Genomic DNA, 27646 nt, shown 5'->3' with positions numbered 1-27646 from the left:
TGAGGGCGGGACTAAAACCTGTCACTCACATGAGATCAACCAATAGCAAACCACAACCATCCAATCAAGTCCCCACGGACAAAACCAACCCCAGCCCTACATTTGTTCTTATTGGAGAATCCTTTTCACTTGCACATACGTCACAATCGGGAAGAAAATATCGCAACTTCCGTTCCATACCGACATTAAACAAACTCCAGCAATGCACACAGAAGTTTGTGTATGTGACAGCCAGACTTACATGGGGTTTGACGGGTCTGCGTGATGTCCTGGTGGCCTAACCACAGCAAAGCCGTTCTGAAACATTGAAACCAACATGTCATTAACTGCGCATTTACCAAACGATGCTTTCACAAACGGGCCACCACTTTCAGTTACAGCAATAAAGCCATTTCCCTGAAAACATCCCCTATAACCTTCATTAAGTTTAATTACCAGCCGGGGACTCGGGTGATTGAACCGTTCCCTCATGTTCGTTACAGTTTTCCACGTCTTAATCAGTTTGGTTTGCTACTTGCGTTCATTTTTATTTGAAGCAACGGTAATTGCAAAGGCTTTCTGAAAGGAAACGAGGACTGGATTCTGATTGGTTGACACATGACCCAAGAGTGTTGACTGAAGATGCATTCACGTCATGTCGGAAATTAACGGAAATGAACTAACACGAGATGGATTTCATGTAATCTTTTACAAAAACGCCAGAAGCAAAGTTAAAGTTTTTACACTTTTACACATATTTCTGTTTATTATAGCCAGTACGTCTGAGTCATTTGACTGAATCAGTTCGTTTTACATGAATGCACTTTAAACTGATTCACTTTTGACCCTTACATCAAAATATTTAGGCTACTGAGGTTTGTCACGCTCATTCTTGCTTCATTACTTGTAAAATGTAATGCTTTCATTCTAATTTAGATGTTTTCCTGATGATGTCTTTACTTTGTATAATCTGATAATTACACATAAATGCAGATAAAAAGCTTAGATGTAGTTAGTTTTATACGCTTATGTTCAAAAGTTTTGAAAGAAATAATACTTTTATTCATCAAGGAGGCGTTAAATTGATCAAAAGTGACAATAAACACATGTATAATGATTCAAAAGGTTTCCATTTCAAATAAATGCTTTCTATTTATCAAAGAATTAAATAAGGGTCTAGATAAAAGTAATTTTAAATTATTTGTAGCTTCTTTAACATGTGCATATTTTTTATAGTAGTTCCAGGTTTGTTTTAGTATATTTTTAATATGATCTCATAATTTGTCAGCAGGTTTATTAGGCTGCTGTCACTTTAAGAGCTGACGCACGGATCCATTACACTGTGACACGTGCGTTTTCTTTCTCAACTGTTTAGATTCACTTAAAACATTACTGTGTTTACGTGAATACTGACCAAGACCATTTTGACATTATTTTGTGTGTGTTTGACTGTTTAAGTGCAATAAGCAGCAACAAATAACTCAATTTAGTGCTGAGAGGCGGGGTGTGAGGACAAAATCTACGGGAATGAGTAAATTATGTGCAATATGTGCAATCCCACACTGAAATTCAAGCCCTGTAACATCAACAATATTAATTCGGAGTAAATGAAACAAGTGAGTGAGTGGAGGCGGGTTTGTGTGTCACTCGCTGTCAGAGAAAAGAGAGAGAGAGAGAAGAGTAGCTGGTATTGTGTATCTATTCTGTGGAAAATGAGCATTGGAAAGGTTTCAGATATTTCAGTATGAATATTGAAAAGTCTATATTTTTGATAAAACACTACATTGCCATAGTTTATTATTTCAGATGCCTTTTTAAAATACTACAACTGAAAAATGTATATATTATATATAAAATTCAAGCCGCCAAAGTGGCAAGCAGGAGTGACTGCGTTACACGCCACTGCTGAAATACACACGCTTTTGGCAGGTATTAATGTGGTCAAACTAGTACCATCAGAATTGTCTGTTTCTAAGCCGGATATCTAACCAGTGGTGTAAAGATGTAAAAAAGGTCTTGACACGTACATGTGGCCGACCTACAAACTAAACAGACGTCTAAATTCAACATTGTATGTTGTGCTGAACAGACCTTGAGCTCTCCTTTAGCCACTCTGAAGGCCAGCTCGGTCACGCTCCCGGCCGCCATGCGGGACGCTGTGGAGGTGTGCATCTCGTTCCAGATGGTGTCGTTGTCCACCTGTCCAAATACAAGCAGAGAGCTCTGGTGAGGGCCTGTCGATTTACTTATTTACTCCACTTAGGGAACCGCTTGGCTCAGTGATTTATGTGCATGTAAACCTCAAAGTTAACACTTGATTTTGAGACGATTTCACAGTTTGCGCCTCCACCCAAAGCCCTGGCTCACGTAATCCCTCAGCGCCGCGGACATGACACATAATCTATGTCAGTCACCCATTCTGCCAGAATAAAATGATGTAGCTGAATTGTCTTGGCGTACACCAGCACATTTATCATTATGACAGCCGTGATCAGCGTTCATAAATCTGCGAAGCCGCAAACAGCGGTTCAAGCGGAGGGCACGTCTGCGCGATGCCAGCGTCACACGCTGCGCGGCGGGCAAACGTCCCACCGTGAACTGATGAAACCGAGATGTGTTCGTCAACAACAACTGCACACAACAAGACGAGGAGGAATCTGAACTCATGCTTGAATGATCTCATCTTTAATTCTCCTTAACTCACGATTTAAACCTATCAATAAACTGACCGTAATCCTATTCGAATAACAGATAACCAGCTGTGTGCTCTCACACAGATGTGAACGCTGGAGATTTATGACGAAATATGTTTACCCGACCATATTTGTATAAAGATCACTCACGCTCGCAAACGTATTTAGATGCTTATTTTTGTTGTAAGCATCCACAAGGCGTAGTGTGTGTTACAAATTACAGAACGTAAACTACATTTCAAGAATACACTAAAAGAAAGCCGGCTTGAATGACCGACACTATAAATAGATTTCCTGTTATGTGTCGTACTAATGGTATGTTTAAATATTCTTTGTGTGGTCTCCGTATTGCCATAAACACGGTCTCTCATCACTGCACCGGCTACACGTATTATCATATTGGAGGATGAAAAATGCCTAAAATGTGATATTTTTGAGCCAGATCAACCATAGTCGTTCAGCTAGTTCTTGTCTGTGCAAAAACATTTTATTTGACATAGTATTTACTAAAATAATTAGAAATATATTTGATAAATGAATCAATTGACAACTATAGAAGCTTGTTTCTGCCACGGAATAAAAAAATAAAAAAAAGATAATTTCGACTTTTTATCTCACAATTCTGTCTTTATAACTCAACATTCTGACCTTTTTTTCTCGCAATTACGAGTAATACAATCTGAAGGAAAATTACGGCTTTTTTCACGGAATTGCAAGTTTACATCTCAGAATTCTGTCTTTAGAACTCAAAATTCTGACTCAGAATTCAGAATTGCGAGATGTAAACTCGCAATTGCGAGAAAAAAGGTCAGAATTGCGAGATACAAATATTTTTTTATTCTGTGGCGGAAAGAAGCTTCCATGGACAATAATTGACTTCATAAAAAATAAATCTGTATTATAAACACATTTATACTTCTTCATTCTGTAACCATATAGTATTTTTCCCAAATAAATGAGTTGCTGACGAACACAAATAAACATAAAACGACAGTAATCTGCATCCATTGGGAATCATTTTCTTAAATAAAAGCCGAGTAGCACTAACTTCACATACAGTCCCGCTTACAAAATGTATCGACAAAAAAATGATTAAAATATCAGCTGATGATATCGGTCAAGCCGATTATCGGTCGACCACTGATTATAACACTTCCTCGTAGTCATACAGCCGGTTTATAATCTAAATGGGAAACCACAGGCTCCACAGGTGTACGATATCCGCACAAACCAATGAGACGGCGCCATTTAAACCGTTTACTTGAAGCCATTTCTGAAATTAATAAAAAGGAAGTCCGTCATTGGATCTGTGCATTAGCCGTGTAGTAAATTTTGCATCAGGTCCCTCCTTCCATGGGATTTTATTGTCCGAGTGAAAATCATAAATTCTGATCAATTCAAGGTATAATTCATAAACGTTGCTTTGAACAAACCCCTCAGTCTAAGTATGAGCGGTAGTAACAGTGATGTTTGCTTCAGTAAACGGCTCTAGTAAGAGAAAAGAGACCATCATTATATTAATAATCTATAAAACCACATTCATAAGGGGCATGAGAGTACGGGGTGGCCATGAGAAGAAAGAATGAGGTTACACATTCCCCTCTCTCCCTTTTGTTTGTTGCCCTGCTCCCCACATCTTCCTTCTCTCTTTTCTCTTTCATTTTCCCTCATCCTTTTTTTTTTTTTTGCATTGCTTGTGGTTTGGCACTGTGAACAATGAGAGGGCTGGAATTTCTTTTATCCTTCATGGCACATATTGTTCCAATCAATCCACATGGACCTGCTCTGGGCTTGATCGGCGGAGTGAAGTTTTCAACATTTTCTCCACATTTTCAGCAGGGGTGCTGCCCGTGCCGACTGTGCTGGGATCAGTGCTCTCTGACTTGTTAAATGGACTGGCAGGACCTCATATGCAAAGTCCACACATGCCGTATAGTCTGTCGGCCAGTGGTTTCTGTGGAGCAGGCGTCACTGGGGGCTCGGCTAAAGTCTGCATCGAGGGAATGTAGTGGCACTCGTCATGAGCAATGCATTTATACCTAATATTTCAAATCACTCTAGTGTAAGGGTGTCCAATTCGGCTCCTGGCGGGCCGCTGTCCTGCAGAGTTCAGCTACAACCCCAATTAAACACACCTGAACCAGCTAATCAAGGTCTTACTAAGCATACTAGAAACATCCAGGCTGGTGTGTTGAGAAAAGTTGCAGGATAGTGGCCCTCCAGGACTGAGTTTGGACACCTGTTGACTTAACTTCACCAAAAAATGTAAATTCTGTCATCATTTCGGCCTACTCAGCCTCAAACCCATAAGATTTGTTCATCTCCCGAACACAAACGAAGATATTTTTAATGAAAGCGCAGAGATTTCTGTCCCGCCATTTACAAAATCCATTCCGCCAAAATGGACGCTTCAAAGAGTTCATAAAGAGATCGTAGAAGTAATCCGTATGATTCGAGTGGTTTAATACACGCCTTCCGAAGAGACACGATCCGTTCATATGATGAACATTGAATTTAGGCTTTTATTCACATTTAAAAAAGTGATCAACATGGCAACGGTCGCTCGACATGCAGAAACCAATGAGTTGTGTGCCCACGCATTGGGCAAGTACTGTGAGGATTACGTTTGCAATGTCTTTTGCTATTTTGTGATTCGTTAAAGTTTTGGTTGTGTGTACTTTCAATAGATGGACACAAAATTATAAGACAATATTAAAAATATCTGGTAACACTTTAGTTTAGGGTTCAATTCTCACTATTAACTAGTCTCTTATTAGCATGCATATTACTAGGATATTAGATGTTTATTAGTACTTATAAAACACATATTAATGCCTTATTCGGCATTATCATATTCTACATCCCGTAATCCACCCAATACCTAAACTTAACAACACCTTACTAACTATTCATAAGCAGGAATTAGGAGTTTATTGAGGCAAAAGTCGTAGTTAATAGTGAGAATTGGACCGTAAACGAAAGTGTGACCAAATATCTTCATTTGTGTTCCAAAAAATGAAAAGTATTGTTGGTTTAAACTGACACAAGGGTGAGTAAACCACGACAGCATGTACATATTTGGGTGAACTAACCTTTTAATTTGAGGGGAAATAGAGTGGTAACACTTTAGTTTAGCGTTCAATTCTCACTATTAACTACCGTAGATGCCTATTAGCATGCATATTACTAAGATATTAGCTGTTTATTAGTACTTATAAAGCACATATTAATGCCTTATTCTGCATGGTCATATTCAACATCCCTTAATCCACCCAATACCTACACTTAAGTGCTACAAAAACACCTTACTAACTATTAATAAGTTGTAAATCAGGAGTTTATTGAGGCAAAAGTCATAGTTAATAGTGAATATGTGTAATAGTAGAAATATGCTTTTTTGGGCAGATGACGATATCCGCTAACAAACAATGTTTTTGCATTATAAGGTTGATAATAAGGTTGATAATGATGTAATAGAAACTAGTAAAAACATAATTTAGAATTAGGGTTAGTAGAATAAGTTGACATGTAGCTGTAAAGTCACTTATAGTCAGCAGATTGTCTGTTGGAGGAGCATCACAATAAAGTGTATATTAAGCAAGACAGTCTTATACTCGAATGACTGCTAGTTGACATGTAGTTGCAAAGGCACTTGTAGTTAGCAGAATGTCTAAAGTGGACCATTGAAATAAAGTGTTACTTACAGCGGATGATTCGGATTAAAACGAGCCAAAAACACAGCGTAAAATGACACGTGGATCTTGAAATAACCCTCAAAGAGCAACATGACATGCTAACTTGGCTAAAAACATCATATTTTTCCGGGTCATGCTTTTATGTACACGAATACTGTCTTACTGTATGCGCCAAAATATATATATATATGATTCTCGGCTAAAATTGCCATAATTCCACTTTTCATATCAAATTTTCCCAGTTACCAACAAATAATATAATGGCCAGCAACATATCACGCATCTCTACTTAATTTACGATCAAACTAGTTTCTTGAAGGTTTATGACCAAGTTGAAGTGTGTGTGTGTGTGTGTGTGTGTTTTCACTTACCCCGACTCCCCCACAGGGCAGCATGACGAACATCCGCTGTGACAGTATGCCTGTTGGACACAGTGACGTCAAGCAGATTAACTGTCATTCTCGCAATCGCCGTTTGACATTTCCAAACCTTTAGTCATTTTGAATGTCGCTCATATTCGTGTGTTGGCGTGCCTGTGTGTCTTTGCTTTGAAAAATGGGGTGTTGCGCTGGCCAAACTGCAGCTGACTCATGTCTATCAGATCTGAATCATGTGTGTGTGTGTGTGTGTGTGTGATGATGATGTGTTACCGGCCAGTTTGCGATTGTCCAGTTTGAGGCGGTTGAGTGGATTGGTGCCGTACAGCAGGACGTGTCGCTCCGTGTGGACCGACTGTAACTCTTCTAGGGTGGCCTTTCTTCCTCGAATACTCTGAGGAGGAAGCACACACACCAAACATGATGAGAGAGATGAAATATTGTCATGCTGCAAACATGGGGCCCTATCTTGCACCCAGCGCAATTGACTTTGTACACGGACGCATGTATCATTCCTATTTTGCACCCGCGCACAGCGGACTTTTCCCTCCACAGACGCACGTCGGTAAATTAGGGAATGAACTTGCGCTCAGGGCGGTTCAGCGCAAAGAGGAGCGTGTTCCAGCGCAAAAGTTCACTGGTGCTATTTTCCAGTTTTAGAAAGCAATTGCGCCACTGACCAGGAAAAAAACAGTCTAAAGACAGTGGCGCGTTGCGCGTTAGTGATATGGTATTTTAAGGGCGCGTGCTTGGCCATTATGTAGCGTGTGCACAACAGCATACACTTTGATTCTCTAATAATTATAAACAGACGCAGCAGTTTTCATTTTTGCAAATCATACATTATTACAAGGAAAACTATTAACACACGAGGGAAATCATTGTTGTGTCCATGAAGATGTGAAAAAGATCTATCTAGATTAAAAATAAAATAAATCTAGATTAGGCTACACATTTACCCAAATCATACACCTGTTTAACCGAAGCTAATTTGGAAGGGTTTCTCACATCATCCCCAATGTCACTTCTCTGTGTTTTACGGCCCTGACGAGAACATCGGTCTCCTCGGCTGTGAATCGCTCCTGGCGTGCGCCGGCAAATCCGCCGTTATGATAGCGATCCGCCATGGAACAAGCGCGCCGGCTCTTAAAGGGAATGTGAGAGGACGCTCTGATTGGTTTATTTCACGTTACGCCCAAACCACTCCTATGAATAATGAAGCTACTTCAGACCAACACATTTTAGATTTGCGTCGGGCACAAGAGGCATTTATCCCGCCGGGAAAATAGCAACAGCGCCGGGATCCGCCCACAAAGTTACTTGCGCTTTGCACTTTGACACTTGCGTTTCAGATCGTTAAAATAGGGCCCATGGTGTCAGCAGTAGTGACACTGGAGTTATTAAAAACAAGGCTTTTTCTGGATATTTTGGGGAATTTCCTAAATTTTTCCAACATTTACATTTTTTTCAAACTCTTATAAGTATGATTGAATGTCAATGAGGACTGTCGCTCCGAAAAGGACAAAAAATTTGGTCAAAACTCATTGAAAAGTTCTGTCTGAAGAAAAATTTTCAGCTCTTCACGAAATTTTCTGCGGATTCACGAAATCTTCTTGAGAAAGATTTTAAGGAATGCCTGAAGATAGTCAGAAGTAAGAATGAGTTCTCAAATGTTTTCATAAGATCATCTTCTTATTTTCTTCAGAAGTAAATGTTTTTATCTGATTGTATGGAGGTTACTGCAAAGACTCCCTGATCGAAACAAAAAAACACGACAGTCTATAGACATTCATTGTAATAACTCAATTTTTTTAATTACAATGAACTCAAAATTTTAAGGCAACAAGGTAACTTGCTTTTTTAAGTTAAACCAACATTTTTTTTACAGTGTACCATAATAAATATGCGGCTGTCTCAGAGGCCGCTTTTTTAATGCACAGTGTCATTTAAACGTGTTTTGTTGTACCACTTAATATTTGAAACCGCCAAACAAACTATTGAAACGACTTTGCGTTGGGGATTAAAGACAAGTTGGAGGGGGTCGTAACTTTCGGAGGTTATTTACAATGGTTTCTAAACACATTCTTTTCACAAATTCAATACTTCCCCCAGTTTCACAGACAAGGATGGCTTGGCTTGGAGAGCTGATTTGTGAATGAATCATTCAGACTTGTTTTGCCAACACATTTCCGAATAGCAGCTTAAATTTCATCCCGTTCCTCTCATGAATCAATCATGTACTGTAGCTTCAGAAGCCTAAACTGTAGTGGATGCATCACAAATATGCTACTTTTATGGTGCTTTTTGTAACTTTACAGAACATTGAAGAGGTCTATATACATGTATCTTTTGTGTCCTCCAGAAGAAAAGAACGATGAGACTGTTCATTTTGGGCTGAACCGTCCCTTTAATGTGGATGAGTTGAGGCAAACATCATGTTAGAGTGATTGGATTGATTATTCAGCGCCCCCTTTAGGAAAGGAGAGGAACTGCGTATACCTCGCACTGGCCCCTGAGGCCCCTCTCCTGCAGGCGGGACCAGATGCTCTGGATTCTCCCAGCATGCTCCGGGTGGCTGCTGTTGTCTCCGCACGTGCACTGGTGCTTCAGCATCTGGGAGTCGTACACCAGACCTACACACACACACACATTAAGGCATTGAGGTTTGAGTCAGTGAGGATTGCAGAGTGAGGAGTGAGGGGTGTTTTACCCGTGGTGAAGCGCGGCTGGCTCTGGGACGGCTCTGTGCTCGAGGTCAGAGGCAGGGTTTTGTCCGGCAGCGTCAGCGAGGTGGAGGCGGGAGACGACTGCGTGCGGGACAGCGGCCGGTGCACGCCGCCGAGCATCATGGGTACCGTCAGCGTCTCCATGTGGGCCGTCTGTCTGCGCAGGTGCTGGAGCTGTTTTTGCGTTTCCCACAGACGCGACTGCAAAAGAAAGCGTTTTAATCTAAACATGTTCGCATGCATTACTGGGAAGTGCTTCTCGAAATGCATCTGTCTGTCATAAAATATAATATTCTGTTGGGGAAGTATGAAAAAATTATGATATATGACATTAATGGTATTTGTACCGCATGATAGAAAATTTAAATTTTAAAATATAAGTTTGAAGTTATATTAAAAAACACAAAAGCATACAAATAAGACACATTAACACAACGGAGAAAGAAAAAAAAACATCTGGATTGCCTCAGTCAGCAAATATATGCAAAATAATAATTTAAAATATAAACATAAATGACAATATTTACAATTGGTGTTAAAACAATCTTAAGGTTATTATTTGTAACCACTTGTGAATATTGTTCATGTGAATGGCTTTTCTTTATACAATTTTTTTTTTCCCGATTTTCTGATTATCTACGCTATTGATCAACAGTTTTGAGTCAGTCAAGTTTTTTTTTAAAGAAATGAATAATGTTATTCAGCAAGGATGCAATACACGCAAAGTGAAGACATTATAACATTACAAAAGATTTCAATTTTTTCGAACTTTCTATTCATCAGAGAATCCTCATTTTTTTTACCATGGTTTCAACAAAAATATGAAGGGGCACAACTTTTTTTAACATTACTAATAATAAAATACAAATTATTGCGCATAAAATTTGCATATTAGAATGATTTTTGAAGGATCATGTGACACTAAAGATTGGAGTAATGATGTTGAAATTTCAGCTCAGATCACAGGAAAAAATTACATTTGACAAAATATTCACATAGAAAACAATATTTTAAAATGTTACATTTTAATAATATTTAATAATATTGTTAAAATAAGTCTTGGTGAGCATAAGAGACGCATTTAAAAAACAAAGACTTTTTTACTCACATGTGTTTTTGTAATATTCACCCATAAACAATCATTGGAATATTTCTTAATTTAAAATGTTTGGCTTCCCCTTCATCCGGCTGTCACACTAATGATTTTGCAATAACATTTAGCCAGACCTTGTTGTCCAGCAGAGCTAGTGTGGCGTGCTGTTGCCCTGACCTGGTTGAGAATGAGTGTGTGCTGCAGGTTGATGTGCTCCTCCTGATTCTCCATCTCCCGCTGTGACTCGGCCCTGATCCGGCCCTGGTGAGCGTCCCCCGCTGACGGGCCCCCGTCCTCCGAGTCCATGTCCTCCGACGGGATCTGCCGCAGACGAGGCTTCTCGCTGGACTTCGACATGAGCTGGAGGACACACACATCCTTTACTATAGTATACTGTAACACTTTTGGTGACACTTTACAAGGTTAAAGGGCTCTATTTTAACGATCTAAGCGCATGGTCTAAAGCGCAGGGCGCAAGTGCACTTAGTGTGTGTCCGAATCCACTTTTGCCAGTATAACGACGGGGAAAATGGTCGGCGCGTCCGGCACATGGTCTAAAAGGGTTGTCCCTATTCTCTTAATGAGTAATGGGTGTGTTTTGGGCGTAACGTGCAATAAACCAATCAGAGTCTCAGCTCCCATTCCCTTTAAAAGCCAGTTGCGCTCGCGCCATGGCGGATTCGCTATTTACATGGAGGAATTTGATAGCGGAAAAACTGAACGCTTCTCCAGAGAGCAAACGGATCTGCTCGTGCGCAAGGTTAAAGCTGTGTGTGTGTGAGTGTGTGTGTGTGCGAAAGGTTAAACCTCAAGCAGACCATCTACTGGACAAGCCGGATTCACCATGTCTTTATGTACACAATAATAATCTTTTACATTGTAATCCTTTTATTTTTAATATTTGGCTAGTTTGTGTGCTTCTGCGCGACCCTGTGTGTGTGTACTAAGCAGTGTGTGTGCATTGTGCACCCGCCTATAGACGCATATTACTAACGCGCTCTTTAAATAACAAAAACAAATACTACGCCATTGAGCAACTGAAACCTGGTCTAAAGTCAATGGTGCAATTTTTTTTTTTTTGCTATTTAAAGTCTATTTCAGTTTCCTCAAAATAGCAACGCGCTAACAATGCGCCTGAACACACACCTCGTTTTCAGACCAGCCGCCCAAGGGCGAACAAATAAATGCAAATACATTTACTATTTAAACAGCGTGGCGCACGACGTGAAAATGATAAATGCGTCAGGCTGGAACTAGCAAAACACACTTGCGTTGCGCCTGGCGCCGCATTACGCCATGTGTATGATAGGGCCTAAGGTCTTTAACATTAGTTGAGTACTTATTCTACTAACCTGAATCCTAACAGTCTACTAATACTCTAATGAGAGTTAGTTGACATTATAGTTAGCAGAATGTCTACCATCGAAATAACGCGTAACCGTAGCAAGTACGTGAGCTTTGAGTGAGACGTGTCCTGCGGCCGGTACCTTGCCCAGGTGCGTCTGCTGCTTGAGTCTCTCGAGGAGCTGGGCGCTGTGCTGGAGCAGGTGCGGGTGAAGGCCCCGGGGACTCTGGGGCAGCGGCTCCGAGCGCGTGCGGCTCAGCGGCTTATGAGGACCAGACGCGCTGAACTGCAGAGGGACCGGACCCAGACCTGGAACTGATCACAGGCAGATCTGCTCACAATCTCAGCAGACGAAAGCAGAACATTCAAGCTCGATGTGGAAATATCATGCCACAGATCACACGAGAGGAGAACATAAACACATAAAACGATCCACGATGGATAGAATATAACAATTTTAGTGTATCATCGTGAACTCTGGGAACACGGCGGTTGAATTATAAACACAAAAAATACAGATTTGTAAATACAGATTTTGTTTTTTAAGCATTTTTTAATATTTAGGTTTTGTTCATTTAAAAATAAGAAATCACTAAGATTATTAAAATCTGATTAATATAATAATGTATGAAAAATATTATTATAATATACACTACCATTCAAAGGTTTGGGTTTGGTAACATTTTTTCATGGTTTTGACTGAAGTATCTTATGCTCACTAAAACTGCATTAATACAGTAATATTGTGAAATATTATTACACATTTAAAATAATTGTTTTCTATGTGAATATAATATTAACATGTAATTTATTCCTGTGATCAAAGCGTAATCCCACTAGGGATTAATAAAGGATCTATCTATCTATCTATCTATCTATCTATCTATCTATCTATCTATCTATCTATCTATCTATCTATCTATCTATCTATCTATCTATCTCCATCCATCCATCCATCCATCTATCTATCTAGCCATCCATCTATCTATCTAGCCATCCATCCATCCATCCATCCATCTATCTATCTATCTATATCTATCTATCTATCTAGCCATCCATCCATCCATCTATCTATCTATCTATCTATCTATCTATCTATCTATCTATCTATCTATCTATCTATCTATCTATCTATCTATCTATCTATCTATCTGTCTGTCTAGATAGATATAACGACAGATAGATAGATAGATAGATGGATGTTGTTATATCTATCTGTTGTTATATCTATCTATCTATCTATCTATCTATCTATCTATCTATCTATCTATCTATCTATCTATCTATCAAATTTTCAGCATCATTACTCAGTCTGATGTCACATGATCCCTCAGAAATTATTCTGATATGATGATTTGATGCTCAAGAAACATTCATTATTATTATGATCAATGTTGAACGCAGTTGTGCTGCTTCATATTTTTGTGGAAAATGTGATACTTTTTCAGGATTCTTGGATAAATGGATCAAAATAACAGTATTTATTTGAAATAGAAATCTGTTGTAACATTATAACTGTATTTATTGTCATATTTGACCAATTTTATATATTCTTGCTGCATTTCCAGTGCTTGGTTGCTAATGCACCAAATAAAATTAAATAAATGATAATAATGTCTCACTATCAATATAACTTTATATATTTATATTCTGAAAATATTTTGTAACTGGCATATTATTCTCAACAGCTTTTCCATGTCATGTCAAGGAGTGACCACTAGATGGCGCACACATCCCGCTTATAGTGGTTGAGTGGCGTTTCCTCTCAGGCTGATCCTGCAGATCTTACCGGCCAGCATCGGGGCGTGCACGAGTCCAGAGGGCTCCAGGATGAGGACGGGCTGCATGAGCTGTCCCGTCTGCTCCTCCACACCCAGAGGAACCAGCAGCGGAGAACCGCCCGGTCCCACCGGAACACGACCCAGCTTCAGTGAGCCCAACTCGCTCTCCGCCTGCACACACACGGCCAGCGCGTTACAACACGAGACCAGCTTTGAGTTCAGCTGATGACACTAGCATGGAGGAGGAATACAGTCAAACCAAAAACTATTCAGACACCAGATCTTTTTTTACTGGTGGGTGCAGGACACTACATTTCTGTAAGTGAGGATATAAAAATAAAGTAAACTGTGATATTACACCCAAAAATGCTTTGTACCAGTAAAATTTATAACAATTTGGGACCAAAAATTATTCAGACACTTTGACCTGACCATGTTTTGCTGAAGTGTTTTTTCTTTAATTGCTAATGCGAGCGTTTTACACACAGACTGAACAAAATGAAGCATTGGTTCACCTTAATTGGTATTATCTAATTGACCGTTTGCAAAGACCCGTCCCCTTACTGTTGCTATGTCCGACAAGCTACTCCGCTCTCTCACACACACACACACACCATGTTTTCACGCAGTGAAAAATACATCGTGGAGCAGAGAGGAGACTGACAACACACTGACAGACACAGACCAGGTTACTTTTCGGTTACTTTTCATATTAAACATATTAAACAAAGTCTTTCAAATTTGGTCATTTTAAAAAAGAAATTTAAACAATAAATACCGTTTTGTGGCTCTTTAATGTGTCTGTCAGATCGCTGTAGTCATCAGTTAAACCTGCTAATCTCTTCCTTCTAGTTATTTATAGCATCAAATAAACATGAATGAACAGAAGGAATGTTGTTTTAACCGCGGAAAGGCGTCAGTACACCGTTTCTCAAGTTCAAATCCTCCCATGGTAATCCACTAACTCTCCTGACTGCTTTGTCGGACAAAATGGCGGATGGCGAAGTATGATTGGTCAGATCACCTGTCAATCAAGCTCCCTGCGAAGGGTCAATTGAGTAGCTAGTTAAATTTAACAGCTGACAGATATTCAACATAATTCATCTGTGTGACAGTCTAACAGAAGGATGGACAAAACCAGTTAAATATCAACTTATTTGATGAGTTATTGTCATATTTTATTACCATTTTCTAAACTATAGTGAATAAACTGTGATAATGTGAGAAATGTTGAAGGTGTCTGCATACATTTCGGTTTGACTGTGTGTTTACCGACATTACAGTGGTTCTGAACGGGTCTCAGTGTTCTGGCATACGGAGAAAAAAAATTAATGCAACCACGAAAACATGAACCAGAATACATTAAATATGAGTTTGACGTGGAGAATTATTGGGTGCCAAGAGCATGAAACCATCAAAATTACATTTCACTCAATAAATAATTCTGGCGCTGTTTTGTGAAAACACTTGATGGCGAAGCTAAACGCGTTAATTCATTACTTTTATATGGAAGGCAACACGTTTGGTACTTTTATTTCGCTTGCTCTCGTGTTAGTTGGCTGAGGCTCACGCTCATTTGTGGGTGATTTTAAAATTGAAAGTGGTGTTTTTAACGTTGCCGTGAGTTTTCCCTGGCAGTGCTAGCATGACAGCTAGCCAACACCCCTGTACAGATGTTGTGCAGCTCGCACCGTTGACAGCTCTGGCGGTTATAATGGGAGCAATGCAGTTTTGTCATCGCATTGCAATTTTCAATCCGATCCAATATTGTTTTATATTCAACAAGGCTGGAATGCTATATTGACTAATAACCATCTAAAAGCGCAAATATCCATATTCGAATCGTTTTAGAAACGGAAAAAGCAATGCATCTTATGTTCTTCAAACATGTAATTTGGGTTTTACAGTTTAAATTCATTATAGTGTGAATTCTTGTGGGGAAAAGTGTGCTTGATGGTGTTGAATGTGCGATTGTGGTGTACTTCTATATATAATGAAATAAAAGGCAGCAGACTTTGGTGTAGGTGTCAGGGATACCTTGGTGTTGGCGGGGAGGCCTAGCGTGATGGTGGGCAGACTGGACGGGTTCTGCACTGTGAAGTGAGCGAGAGAGCCGTCCTGCAACAGCAGCCTCTGAGCCTGAAACACACACACACACAACACACACACACTGTTATCTAGCATGTGATATATTCTCTTTTAGACCTAGTGATGGACTTCTATAGACAGACACCATAATGACCTGTAGCTGTCACACGTCTCAGGACACAAAGCTGCTAATATGTTGGTTTTTATTATAAAAAAAAAAAAAAAGTATAAAAAAAAAAAACTCAAATCACACTTAATGCAAACTCAAACAATTGGATCAGTGATTTCATTCAAATCTATCAGGACAGTAGACAGTAGAGATTTGTATAATCTAACATATTTTGTATTTCAAATATTATTATACATTTATAATATTTTTTTATATGTTTGTTTTATAATATGTATTTATTCTAGCAAAGGATTATTCATGCATATACGTTTTTATAATATATATTTTTACATTTATTGTAGCAAAGCTTTATTCATCCATATGTTTTATAATATATATATATATATGTATATATATTTGTATTATATATTTTTAAATGTATTGTAGTGAATCGTTATTTGTGCATATCAAGTTTTATAATGTTTTTTTGTATATTTATTTTATTATATATTTTTACATTTATTGTAGCAAACCATTATTCATCCCTGTAATGTTTTATAATATATTTTTATATATTTATTTTATTATATATATTTACATTTGTTGTAGTGAAGCATTATTCATGCATATCATGTTTTATAATATTTTATACATTTCTTTTATCATATGTTTTTTTTTATTGTAGCAAAGCATGATTCGTGCATATGTTTTATAATATTATTTTTTTATATATTTATTTGATCATATATTTTTAAATGTATTGTAGCGTAGCATTATTTGTGCATATCATGTTTTATAATGTACTGGTGAAACTCAAAAAAATTTAATATCGTGCAAAAGTTCATTTATTTCAGTAATTCAACTTAAAAGGTGAAACTAATATATTATATAGACTCATTACATGCAAAGTGAGATATTTCAAGCCTTTATTTGTTATAATTTTGATGATTATGGCTTACAGTTTATGAAAACCTTTTCACAATATTCAAATTTTGAATTTGGGCTTTTCATAAACTGTAAACCATAATCATCAAAATTATAACAAATAAAGGCTTGAAATATCTCACTTTGCATGTAATGAGTCTATATAATATATTAGTTTCACCTTTTAAGTTGAATTACTGACATAAATGAACTTTTGCACGATATTAAATTTTTTTGAGTTTCACCTGTACATTTAAAGTACATGTTGAATATTTATTTTATTATATATTTTTACATTTATTGCAGCAAAGCATTTTTCCGTGCGTGGTTTATAATATATATTTTTCTATATTTCTTTTATTATATATTTTTAAAGCATTATTTCTGAATATAAATTTACAGCTACCTTTATATTTGATATTGATTTGTTTTATAATTATCAGCCATATATGACATTTCACTTGAGAATGTAATAAATGCAAATGATACTTTGATACTTAATGATAATGAATTATATTTTGTTGAAAAATGGCGTCATAAAGCTAAAACATTTCCATTGGGCAAATATCGTCCGCTAACAGAAGATCTGCGTGTCGGTCTGTGTGCGTGATCAGCTCTTGCGTGCGAGCGGACGGGGTTCCCGTGAGCGACCCATCAGAGACTCCTGCATTTATGCAAGCCCAAAAAATGGAGGAGCGTAGAGTAATAAAGCGAGGAGGAGGCAGTGGATGGAAACGGGAGATTGGGTGTCCTGGCAGCTGCCTGCAGCTGTCCTTCTCCAGTGTCTTTGTTTAAAACATGTCATTATGCCAAAGGGCGGCGCAAACCTCCTGAAACAAGCCCTGTCGAGCACAAACAACTCCCACCAGAGCAATATTAAAGAACTGTCCCATCATGCCTCGGTGTGCGTGGGTGTGTGTGTGGGTGTGTGTGTGTTCGGCTGGGAGTTTGTCCTCTCCGCAACAGATTGTATTTTTGAAAAAAGGGAGAAGCCAACTTCATTTAAACTGACTTAATGAATCATTTCCCATAATTGTTTGGATCTGTAATTGCATTACAAGGCTGTCCCATTATAAAGGTGCCGAGATGCACCTGAGGAGTGTGTTCGGGGAGTGTGAGGACGGTTACCTCATGGCACAGGCTGGCGGCCGCGGGCAGCGCTCCGTTCTCATTGGGCAGGCTGTCGTTGGGAGAGCTGCAGCCCGACACTGGGGTGCTGCTGCTGCTGGGGGACGAGTCTGAGGGGAACACACACATGCATTACGAGTCTGACTCACTTCAGTCACTTTTTTCAACTCTTCACACACTGAGATGAACAGCAGTCTAAGGGCCAGATTTACTAAACAGGGCATATTAGCGTGAGAGGTCAATCCTATAAAAGCGTAGATGGGAGCGGAAAGTTCTGCGCGTGATCTACTGACGATACGCAAATCCAATCTCATGTGAAGCGCAAAATGTGCTTTTTGGGCAGTGCAAATATCAGTAAATTCACTACTGTGTACTTAATTCATTTAAAGTCCCCTTGTAGTCAACCATTTTATCCGTTAAAACTTATCTTTGGTCACCAAAATTACATATTTAAATTTTTTTTACTTGAAAAAAATTCTGCATGCCTTAAAATAGCTTGAATGTAACTCTACACTCTTGCCTCATTTCGTAAACACGGAGCTATGAATATGCAAATGAGCCCCGCCTCCACTCACTCACACCAGCTCATAGATCCACTCATGTTGATCTGATTGGTTACAAGGTAGTTTGTGACGTCATGAACACCAGCGATTTCAAACCGCGTCTTTGAGACTGTCTTTGGTTCACTGCAGTTTTAAAGAGAAAATACTCAGCAATGCTGTCGACTTATGAATTTGCACATAGTTTGTCTTCTTAAAGCATATTAAAAACACCACATATAGACATTAACAACATTAAAACCTTGATTTTCACCACAGGGGGACTTTAAATACTCTTCACTCACATTTTGCGTCTGAAAGGGAAACTCTTACTAAGGTCAGCTGGAAAACTGTGTTTGTTGGGTGAGAACCTTCATGGAAGAACGAGTTGATTTGAGACATGATGAATGAAGTGTTTTGGTAGTTTTAGTGCACTTTGAATGTGAAGTGAACTGCTGTGCCAAGCAGTAAGAACTGTGTGAAGAGTTGTGAATAAGTTGAGAAATATGTCCTGGTGAAAAAAAATCTGAATATAACTAAATGCATCGCTGTTACTGTAGCTGGCGGACATGAGAACATGGCGGTTTAGTTACCCAGAGCATCAGGGCCGCGGTGCTTGACGGTGGGCGGCGCGCTCTCTTTGCGGGTCAGCGGACTCTTGCGGGTGTTCAGGTGCTTCTTTAACTTATGCTTCACCTTCAGGTTGGGCTCTGACCCTGCGAACAAGAACAAAACAAAACAATAGCATTACTAAAAAGACAAACTTTGAGTCGTATAGTAGTGTCAACTAGCTCATCTCCTGTACTTCTGCTGGGTCAATCGTTGTCTGTTTGGTCAGTAAACATGCATTTTCTTCTACTTTGAGCAACAATGTGTTGTGTCATTACTAAAAGTAGCGATTTATGACGACAAATAACATCCCAGCGTATGCATGAGGATATACAGCACACTCAAATAAAGCTGCGTAACCACGACAAACAACCAGCAATGTGTTCACAGACAACCTGTGGGTTATAATAACTGCCTAGCAACACCTGAGATTTAAAGTAGATTGTTTGAGAGTCGACACAAATAAGCAAATTTGACATTTAGCACGGGTCAGGATAGGTAACTAGTTGCGCAATAACCGACTAGTGAGTATAGCATGCTATATATATACAGGTAAAACAAAAAAAAATTTAAAATCGTGCAAAAGTTAATTTATTTCAGTAATTCAACTTAAAAGGTGAAACTAATATATTATATAGACTCATTACATGCAAAGTGAGATATTTCAAGCCTTTATTTGTTATAATTTTGATGATTATGGCTTACAGTTTATGAAAAGCCCAAATTCAAAATTAGAATATTGTGAAAAGGTTTTCATAAGCTTTAAGCCATAATCATCAACATTATAACACATAAAGGCTTGAAATATCTCACTTTGCATGTAATGAGTCTATATAATATATTAGTTTCACCTTTTAAGTTGAATTACTGAAATAAATTAACTTTTGCACGATATTCACATTTTTTGAGTTTCACCTGTACATATATATATATAGTGAGTATAGCATGCTATAGCTATAGATATATATCATGAAACGCCTCATGACTTTAATCGTGTGAGAACCAATGAGTACTGACGCAGTCAAGCAAGCACGTTTGAGCCTTTGGTTTACTACAGTATATTTGATGTGCTCTATGTATGTGCCTTGATGAATGTTTACATGTGAACAAACGCCTAAATTAAATCTGTTCTTCGCAGAAAGTGATCATGTCTCCTCAAAAGACTTCATTAAACCGCTTGAAAAATACGGCTTACTTTTACCATCTCTTTATGACCTTTTTGAAGCGTCAGTTTTGGAGGAATGGACTTTATAAACGTAGGGACAGAAATCTCTCAGATTTCATTAGAAAGATCTTTATTTGTGTTTCGAAGATGAATGAAAGTCTTGGTTGGGAATGATATGAGGGTGAGTAATTGATGAACTATCCCTTTAAGACCAACTAGTCCACTACTCATTCAAATGACCCACCAATTGGTTGATTTTCGATATGAAGTTTTATGTAACAAAGTTCGGGAGGAGCATGTTCAGGTAATCATCCAATCAGCACGAGAAGGAGCCAGTATAAATAAAGCCTTTCCTTACCTCCTGTCTCATGACTAATTTCTCAGCATCCCACCTCCACCCCTTCACCCCACATTCGGCTGGGTCCGTTCATAGATACCTATGATCTCTAAAGTTATGGGGGGGAGTACTCTGGGGTCGGGCCGAATTCTGAGCTCGGAGCCCTCCCCCCGGACAGCAAGCCAAATACGCATTATAATATTACATCAGATTTCATTAACATGTAAACTCGTGAATTAGAGGTAGTTTTGCACATCCCTATTGACCTTTCACTATTTAAATGCAAATGTATGTTTGAATGCAAATGTTTAAATGCAATGCTTTTGTTGCTGGTTCAGAAAAGACAAAGCTTCCGAAATCTCTTCTCTACTTCCTACTAATTGTTTTAGTCATTTTAAAAAACACATCAGCCTTAAGTTCTGGCAGAGGACATGTTGAAAGCCGTAACTCCACAGCTGGACTTCCTCACCAGTAAATGACATTGTTCTGCGCAGCATCTTGTGGTTATCATGTTAAATGTTCGACTGTCGAGCACAAAGTGATCCTGACGGACGGCACCGGACTGATATGAAGTGGACAGGTCAAGTGTTTGGAAACTCTCTCAAGGACTACTTGAAAACTTCTGCAAAATGTTCTGTTCTACACTGAAAACTGAATGATAGTCACAAATGTAACTTTTATATTTAATAAAGAAAATGCGAGTGGTGTTTGCCAGAGGAAGGTTGTTGTGATTGGTTGCCAGGTGATACTATGCGGTTGCTAACGTGTTCCGAGTGCTCTTCAGTGTGTAATACCTCAGGTCTGTTCACAACAAGACGAATATTCAGTGTGAATATTCAGTTTGTGACCGACACAAACATTTTTATGCTGTCAATGCGACATAATGAGGTGTTATATTCCATAACACTGTGAATTAAATTGGCCAGCCAATGAGATTCAAGCTTTTGGTCACATGCCCAGAGCTGCTGCTGTTAGATAAAACTACGACTAGTTTGTGAAAGTAAAGACTATTTTTCTAAACGAGGAAGAATCTTCTGCTTTTCCATAAGCGCCACCTACTGTCGGGGAGTGCGTTTGCATTTACTTTCAGACCATCTTCCGTTTTATTATGCATCGGTCTGAACAGACAAGTCACATAGTAAAACCAGACTCAATTTGTGTAGGTGTGAACAGACCTTTTACAGTTATGGGTTTAGAGCAAATCCTTAAACCTAAGAATGAGCAATTATAACGGTGACATTTGCTTCAGCACTAATAAACAAGCTAAAAAAACTAAATCTAAACCAAAAAAATTAATAAAAATTGCAGAACAAAGACTTTTGCATATAAAGCCCAAAGTATTTTTCAGTTCTCTCTTGAACACAACACGGAAGTGTCTTAAACTGCAATTCATCGACCGGCCACTAGAGACAGGCTCCGAAAGAGAGTCAATCCCATAGACCTCCATGTTAATACGCCCAACTTTACGTCAGAAACTTTACAGCATGTTTACAGCCTGGTGCAAAAAGTGGTTTTGGTCTATATAGCTAATTTTGCCCTTCATGTCAACTGTGAGCTTATTTATAACTCATCCGTTTAAATTATATTAAGCCCTTAAGTTCTGCAAAATTAAGGGCGTGGCCACTTGAGTGACAGGTGGATTGCCGCTGCTGTCACTACCAGCCGTGCATCTGCTGTCTGTTAGCGTCGCGTCACCTCAGCTAATCCGCCTCTTTGCCCATGTCCAGTTATCCAGGAGTGAAGCGCTGCCAAGATGGCGACCGTCGGCTCCGCCCACTTTAGGCTTCAAAAATGCTTTTCAGAAACCTACGGGTGGCATCACGGACACTACGTCCATATTTTTTAACCGTCTATGGTTTTTACGCGTCTGCAATGGTCCACTTACACATTTCATCACCTGAATAGTACTGATTTTTTTAGGTGAATTTTTTGTAAACCGCACACGCTATAAACTGGTCGCACATGTGCATTGAATTTGTTTTTTCAGTAATCATTTGTTCCACAAGATTGCAACACTGGCCATTGTTTCACAGTAGAAAACGACACTAACCAGAGAACAACAACAACAACAAAATACCAGTGACTGCGACAGACGTCCACATTGACAAGCGCTTGTGTGAGGGGGAGAGCCGCAACTTTAGTTTATAAGAATATAGAGACATTTTTATCGGTCATAACTTCTGGAGAAAAATAGCGAAGACTCTGGACCAAGATGAAACTTTCTAGAGAGCATGTGTTCACGCACGCTATCGAATGGAGACTGGAGCATACGCTAGAGTATGCGTATAAAACCAAGTATACTTTGTGCTATACTGGACGTCCAGTCATAGTTATCATGACATAATGACTGGCTGACAGGGGAGTGTTCTCGTCTTTCTGAGGTAAATGAGAGGGTTGAGCAAGGCCTTGTTAACAGCGTGCTGCCCTGAGGCAGAGCGAGGCGCTGGGAGTGTGTTTGATCAAGGCAGCGGCGCTGGAATGCTTCCACACACACACACGCACACACACCTGCTGAACGACCAGCCCTGCCTCCTGCTCTCAGGTGTGTGTGTGTGTGTGATCTGTATGTAGATGGTGATGTCATGCTTTGATGAATGAGCTCTCATGTGTGTGTGTGTGTGTGTGTGTGTGTGTGTGTGTGTGTGTTGGAGGGTGACGTACGTGCTCGTCTCAGGTTCGTCGGTTCGTCGGATCCTTCTATGAGAGTTGGTTTGGTGGAGGGCAGGAGCGGCTGTAGGGGAGCGCTGGGGTCTGGGACCAACTCCCTGTCAGAACACAAAAGATGAAAGTAAGCCCCTGGATCTGCGCACATGTGCACTTCACCAGCAGTGAGAGTCGCTTCTAACCGGTAGGCCACCGATGCGGTGCTCAGGGGGTTGGAGTTCGTCCTCTCCAGGACAGCTTGCTTCTGTTTCTTCAGGATCACTTGCGCCAGTTTCTGCTTCACCAGCGCACTGGCCACAGCACCTGTCAATCAATGCAAACAGCCAATGAAATGACAATGTTTCACTCAATTGGTTTAAACAAAGCTGCATTGCAAAAAATAAAAAATAAAAAGATTTTGAGAGTCAGACATTTGTCAGGCGTTTATTTACTTGAATGTTTTTTTAAATATATTATTATTGAAATATAATTTAGTTTAATACTTTTAGAGAGTTTATCCCTCCATCAATACAACCAGCCAATGAAATCATGCCAACCCACTTTTTCAAAAGTCTGTTTATAAGTCTCGGGTATACTGTTTTACTTGCATTTTATTTTTTATTTTTTTATTAATTTAATTTCTTCCTTTTTATTTTTTTACAAGTCTTTATTTTATTTTATTCCTTTAGTTAGTTAGTTAGTATTTTAGTTTAGTTTAGTTTGCCCTGGACTAGGTCATTTTATGTAACTAAAGTAAGGAAATTAATTTTTTACTAATATTTAATATTTTTAGAGAATGTTACCCTCAATCAAGCCAATGAAATCATCCCAAACCACTTTTTTTTTCTTTTTTAGGAGAAAGAGTCCCAGGAATACTATTTTATTCGATTGTATTGCTTAATTTTATTGTAATTCTTTTTTTAAACAGTAATAATCAATTATAATAATAATAATTAATTACATTTATATAGCGCTTTTCTCTGCATTAATTTATTGATTTTATTATTTAATTTCATTATTCTATATTTTATTTTGCTTTATATTTGATTTAATATACAGTATTTTAGTTGATTTAGTTTAGTTGGCTCTGGACTGGGCGATTATTATTATTTTTATTAAGTCAAAACTAGTCACTGAACCGGTTTAAAATGCCAGTGTTCTCCCAGATAGCGCTGCGAGCGCTGCGTCTGTGAGGCTGTGTGTCCGAGGCTGCTCTGGGGTCGAGGGAAGGAAACTGTGTGTTGACTCAGTGCCTCCCTGTCCTTCCAGGGCGGCCACGTCACAGCGGCTCTGACCAATACGGTCAATATTGACACGGTTACTGTTTGCACAACTAATTTAACTCTACTTCTCTGCAGCTACTTTCTCTCACAACAATCTTATCAAGTGTGATAAAAGCCTCCAGCTGCAGTGATTTATCACCAGCGAGAGACACCTGTGTGACGCCTACACACCTCTGACTGAGACTCACTGCAGGAAATGCACAAACGTGTTTTGAGAGAGTTATTGGTCGAAATAATACATTAGACTTTACAAGAACCAGTATTGGGTGTTACAACAAATCATTCTCTGCTTAATGCACAGTTTATCAGCACACCTGGTGGTAGTAGGTTTCACACTCCAGATGTTGTTTAACTCTAACAGTGTAACGTGACTCAAAAGGAGAATTAATGCCGTCATTCAATGGAAAATAAACAACTAAATTGGTATTAATGTGTTGCCTGCGTGACCAAGCATGACACAGCTCGGGAGTGACTGGAGACTGTCATGATCACAATGAGTATTCTACCACACACACACACACACGCACGGAAATGCATCCAATGCACGGAAATGCACACATGCACGCACACACACACACACACACACACACACACACACACACACACACACACACACACACACACACACACACACACACACACACACTCACACATACACACACACACACACACACACACACACACACACACACACACACACACACACACACACACACACACACACTCACACATACACACACACACACACACACACTCACACACACACACACACACACACACACACACACACACACACACACACACACACACACACACACACACACACACACACACACACACACACACACACACACACACACACACACACAGCAAAAGTGCAAAACCCTGATAAACATGTCAACAGTATCTATCTGTGTATCCATCCATCATCTATCCATTCATGCATTGGTCTGTTTGTCTGTTACCGTCCATTTATTAATGTATCTGTCTAACAAAAAGCACCATGGTACTGTATGGTCTGGTCTGGTACTGTATGGTCTGGTCTGGTACTGTATGGTGTGGTACTGGATGGTCTGGTACTGGATGGTCTGGTACTGGATGGTCTGGTACTGGATGGTCTGGTACTGGATGGTCTAGTCTGGTCTGGTACTGTATGGTCTGGTACTGTATGGTCTGGTCTGGTACTGTATGGTCTGGTACTGTATGGTCTGGTACTGTATGGTCTGGTCTGGTACTGGATTGTATGGTCTGGTACTGTATGGTCTGGTACTGTATGGTCTGGTTTGGTACTGGATGGTCTGGTTTGGTACTGGATGGTCTGGTCTGGTCTGGTACTGGATGGTCTGGTCTGGTACTGGATGGTCTGGTACTGGATGGTCTGGTACTGGATGGTCTGGTACTGTATGGTCTGGTTTGGTACTGGATGGTCTGGTCTGGTCTGGTACTGGATGGTCTGGTCTGGTACTGGATGGTCTGGTACTGGATGGTCTGGTCTGGTACTGGATGGTCTGGTGCTGTATGGTCTGGTCTCATACTGTATGGTCTGGTCTGGTACTGGATGGTCTGGTCTCATACTGGATGGTCTGGTCTGGTACTGGATGGTCTGATACTGGATGGTCTGGTACTGGATGGTCTGGTCTGGTACTGGATGGTCTGGTACTGGATGGTCTGGTACTGGATGGTCTGGTACTGGATTGTATGGTCTGGTACTGGATTGTATGGTCTGGTACTGTATGGTCTGGTCTGGTACTGGATTGTATGGTCTGGTACTGGATGGTCTGGTCTGGTCTGGTACTGGATTGTATGGTCTGGTACTGGATGGTCTGGTCTGGTACTGGATTGTATGGTCTGGTACTGGATGGTCTGGTCTGGTACAGGATTGTATGGTCTGGTACTGGATTGTATGGTCTGGTACTGTATGGTCTGGTCTGGTACTGGATTGTATGGTCTGGTACTGGATGGTCTGGTCTGGTACTGGATTGTATGGTCTGGTACTGGATGGTCTGGTCTGGTACTGGATGGTCTGGTCTGGTACTGTATGGTCTGGTCTGGTACTGGATGGTCTGGTCTCATACTGTATGGTCTGGTCTGGTACTGGATGGTCTGGTACTGTATGGCATGGTCTGGTACTGTATGGTCTGGTCTGGTACTGGATTGTATGGTCTGGTACTGTATGGTCTGGTACTGGATGGTCTGGTCTGGTACTGGATTGTATGGTCTGGTACTGGATTGTATGGTCTGGTACTGTATGGTCTGGTACTGGATGGTCTGGTCTGGTACTGGATGGTCTGGTCTGGTACTGGATTGTATGGTCTGGTACTGTATGGTCTGGTCTGGTACTGGATGGTCTGGTACTGTATGGTCTGGTCTTGTACTGGATGGTCTGGTACTGGATGGTCTGATACTGGATGGTCTGGTACTGGATGGTCTGGTACTGGATGGTCTGGTCTGGTACTGGATGGTCTGGTCTGGTACTGGATTGTATGGTCTGGTACTGTATGGTCTGGTCTGGTACTGGATTGTATGGTCTGGTACTGTATGGTCTGGTACTGGATGGTCTGGTCTGGTACTGGATTGTATGGTCTGGTACTGGATTGTATGGTCTGGTACTGTATGGTCTGGTACTGGATGGTCTGGTCTGGTACTGGATGGTCTGGTCTGGTACTGGATTGTATGGTCTGGTACTGTATGGTCTGGTCTGGTACTGGATGGTCTGGTACTGTATGGTCTGGTCTTGTACTGGATGGTCTGGTACTGGATGGTCTGATACTGGATGGTCTGGTACTGGATGGTCTGGTACTGGATGGTCTGGTCTGGTACTGGATGGTCTGGTCTGGTACTGGATGGTCTGGTCTGGTACTGGATTGTATGGTCTGGTACTGTATGGTCTGGTCTGGTACTGGATTGTATGGTCTCATACTGTATGGTCTGGTCTGGTACTGGATGGTCTGATACTGGATGGTCTGGTCTGGTACTGTATGGTCTGGTACTGGATGGTCTGGTACTGTATGGTCTGGTACTGGGTGGTCTGGTACTGGATGGTCTGGTACTGTATGGTATTGTCTGGTACTGGGTGGTCTGGTACTGGGTGGTCTGGTACTGTATGGTATTGTCTGGTACTCTATGGTATTG

The 27646-nt window shown here is 40.0% G+C and overlaps 1 protein-coding gene across 2 annotated transcripts in view; it reads right to left on the bottom strand.

The window, feature by feature from the left end:
* Window positions 1–27646, bottom strand: part of hdac7a (histone deacetylase 7a) — a 95318-nt gene that overhangs the window by 12575 nt on the left and 55097 nt on the right. For both annotated transcript variants that reach the window (XM_079587511.1, XM_079587510.1), the window contains exons 5-18: window positions 23435–23555; window positions 23250–23353; window positions 19071–19193; window positions 17939–18048; window positions 15727–15828; window positions 13698–13860; window positions 12051–12223; window positions 10741–10923; window positions 9455–9671; window positions 9244–9377; window positions 7018–7138; window positions 6739–6788; window positions 2071–2178; window positions 242–297 (exon numbers count right to left, since the gene is read on the bottom strand). In XM_079587511.1, coding sequence (XP_079443637.1) covers window positions 242–297; window positions 2071–2178; window positions 6739–6788; window positions 7018–7138; window positions 9244–9377; window positions 9455–9671; window positions 10741–10923; window positions 12051–12223; window positions 13698–13860; window positions 15727–15828; window positions 17939–18048; window positions 19071–19193; window positions 23250–23353; window positions 23435–23555 — 1765 coding nt within the window. The remainder of the gene's footprint in view (window positions 1–241; window positions 298–2070; window positions 2179–6738; window positions 6789–7017; window positions 7139–9243; window positions 9378–9454; window positions 9672–10740; window positions 10924–12050; window positions 12224–13697; window positions 13861–15726; window positions 15829–17938; window positions 18049–19070; window positions 19194–23249; window positions 23354–23434; window positions 23556–27646) is intronic.

Source organism: Phoxinus phoxinus (assembly GCF_949152265.1).
Source record: "Phoxinus phoxinus genome assembly, chromosome: 18".
NCBI lineage: Eukaryota > Metazoa > Chordata > Actinopteri > Cypriniformes > Leuciscidae > Phoxinus > Phoxinus phoxinus.
Note: the sequence above shows the minus strand (reverse complement) of the source record. Positions and strands in the feature narration are given on the sequence as shown.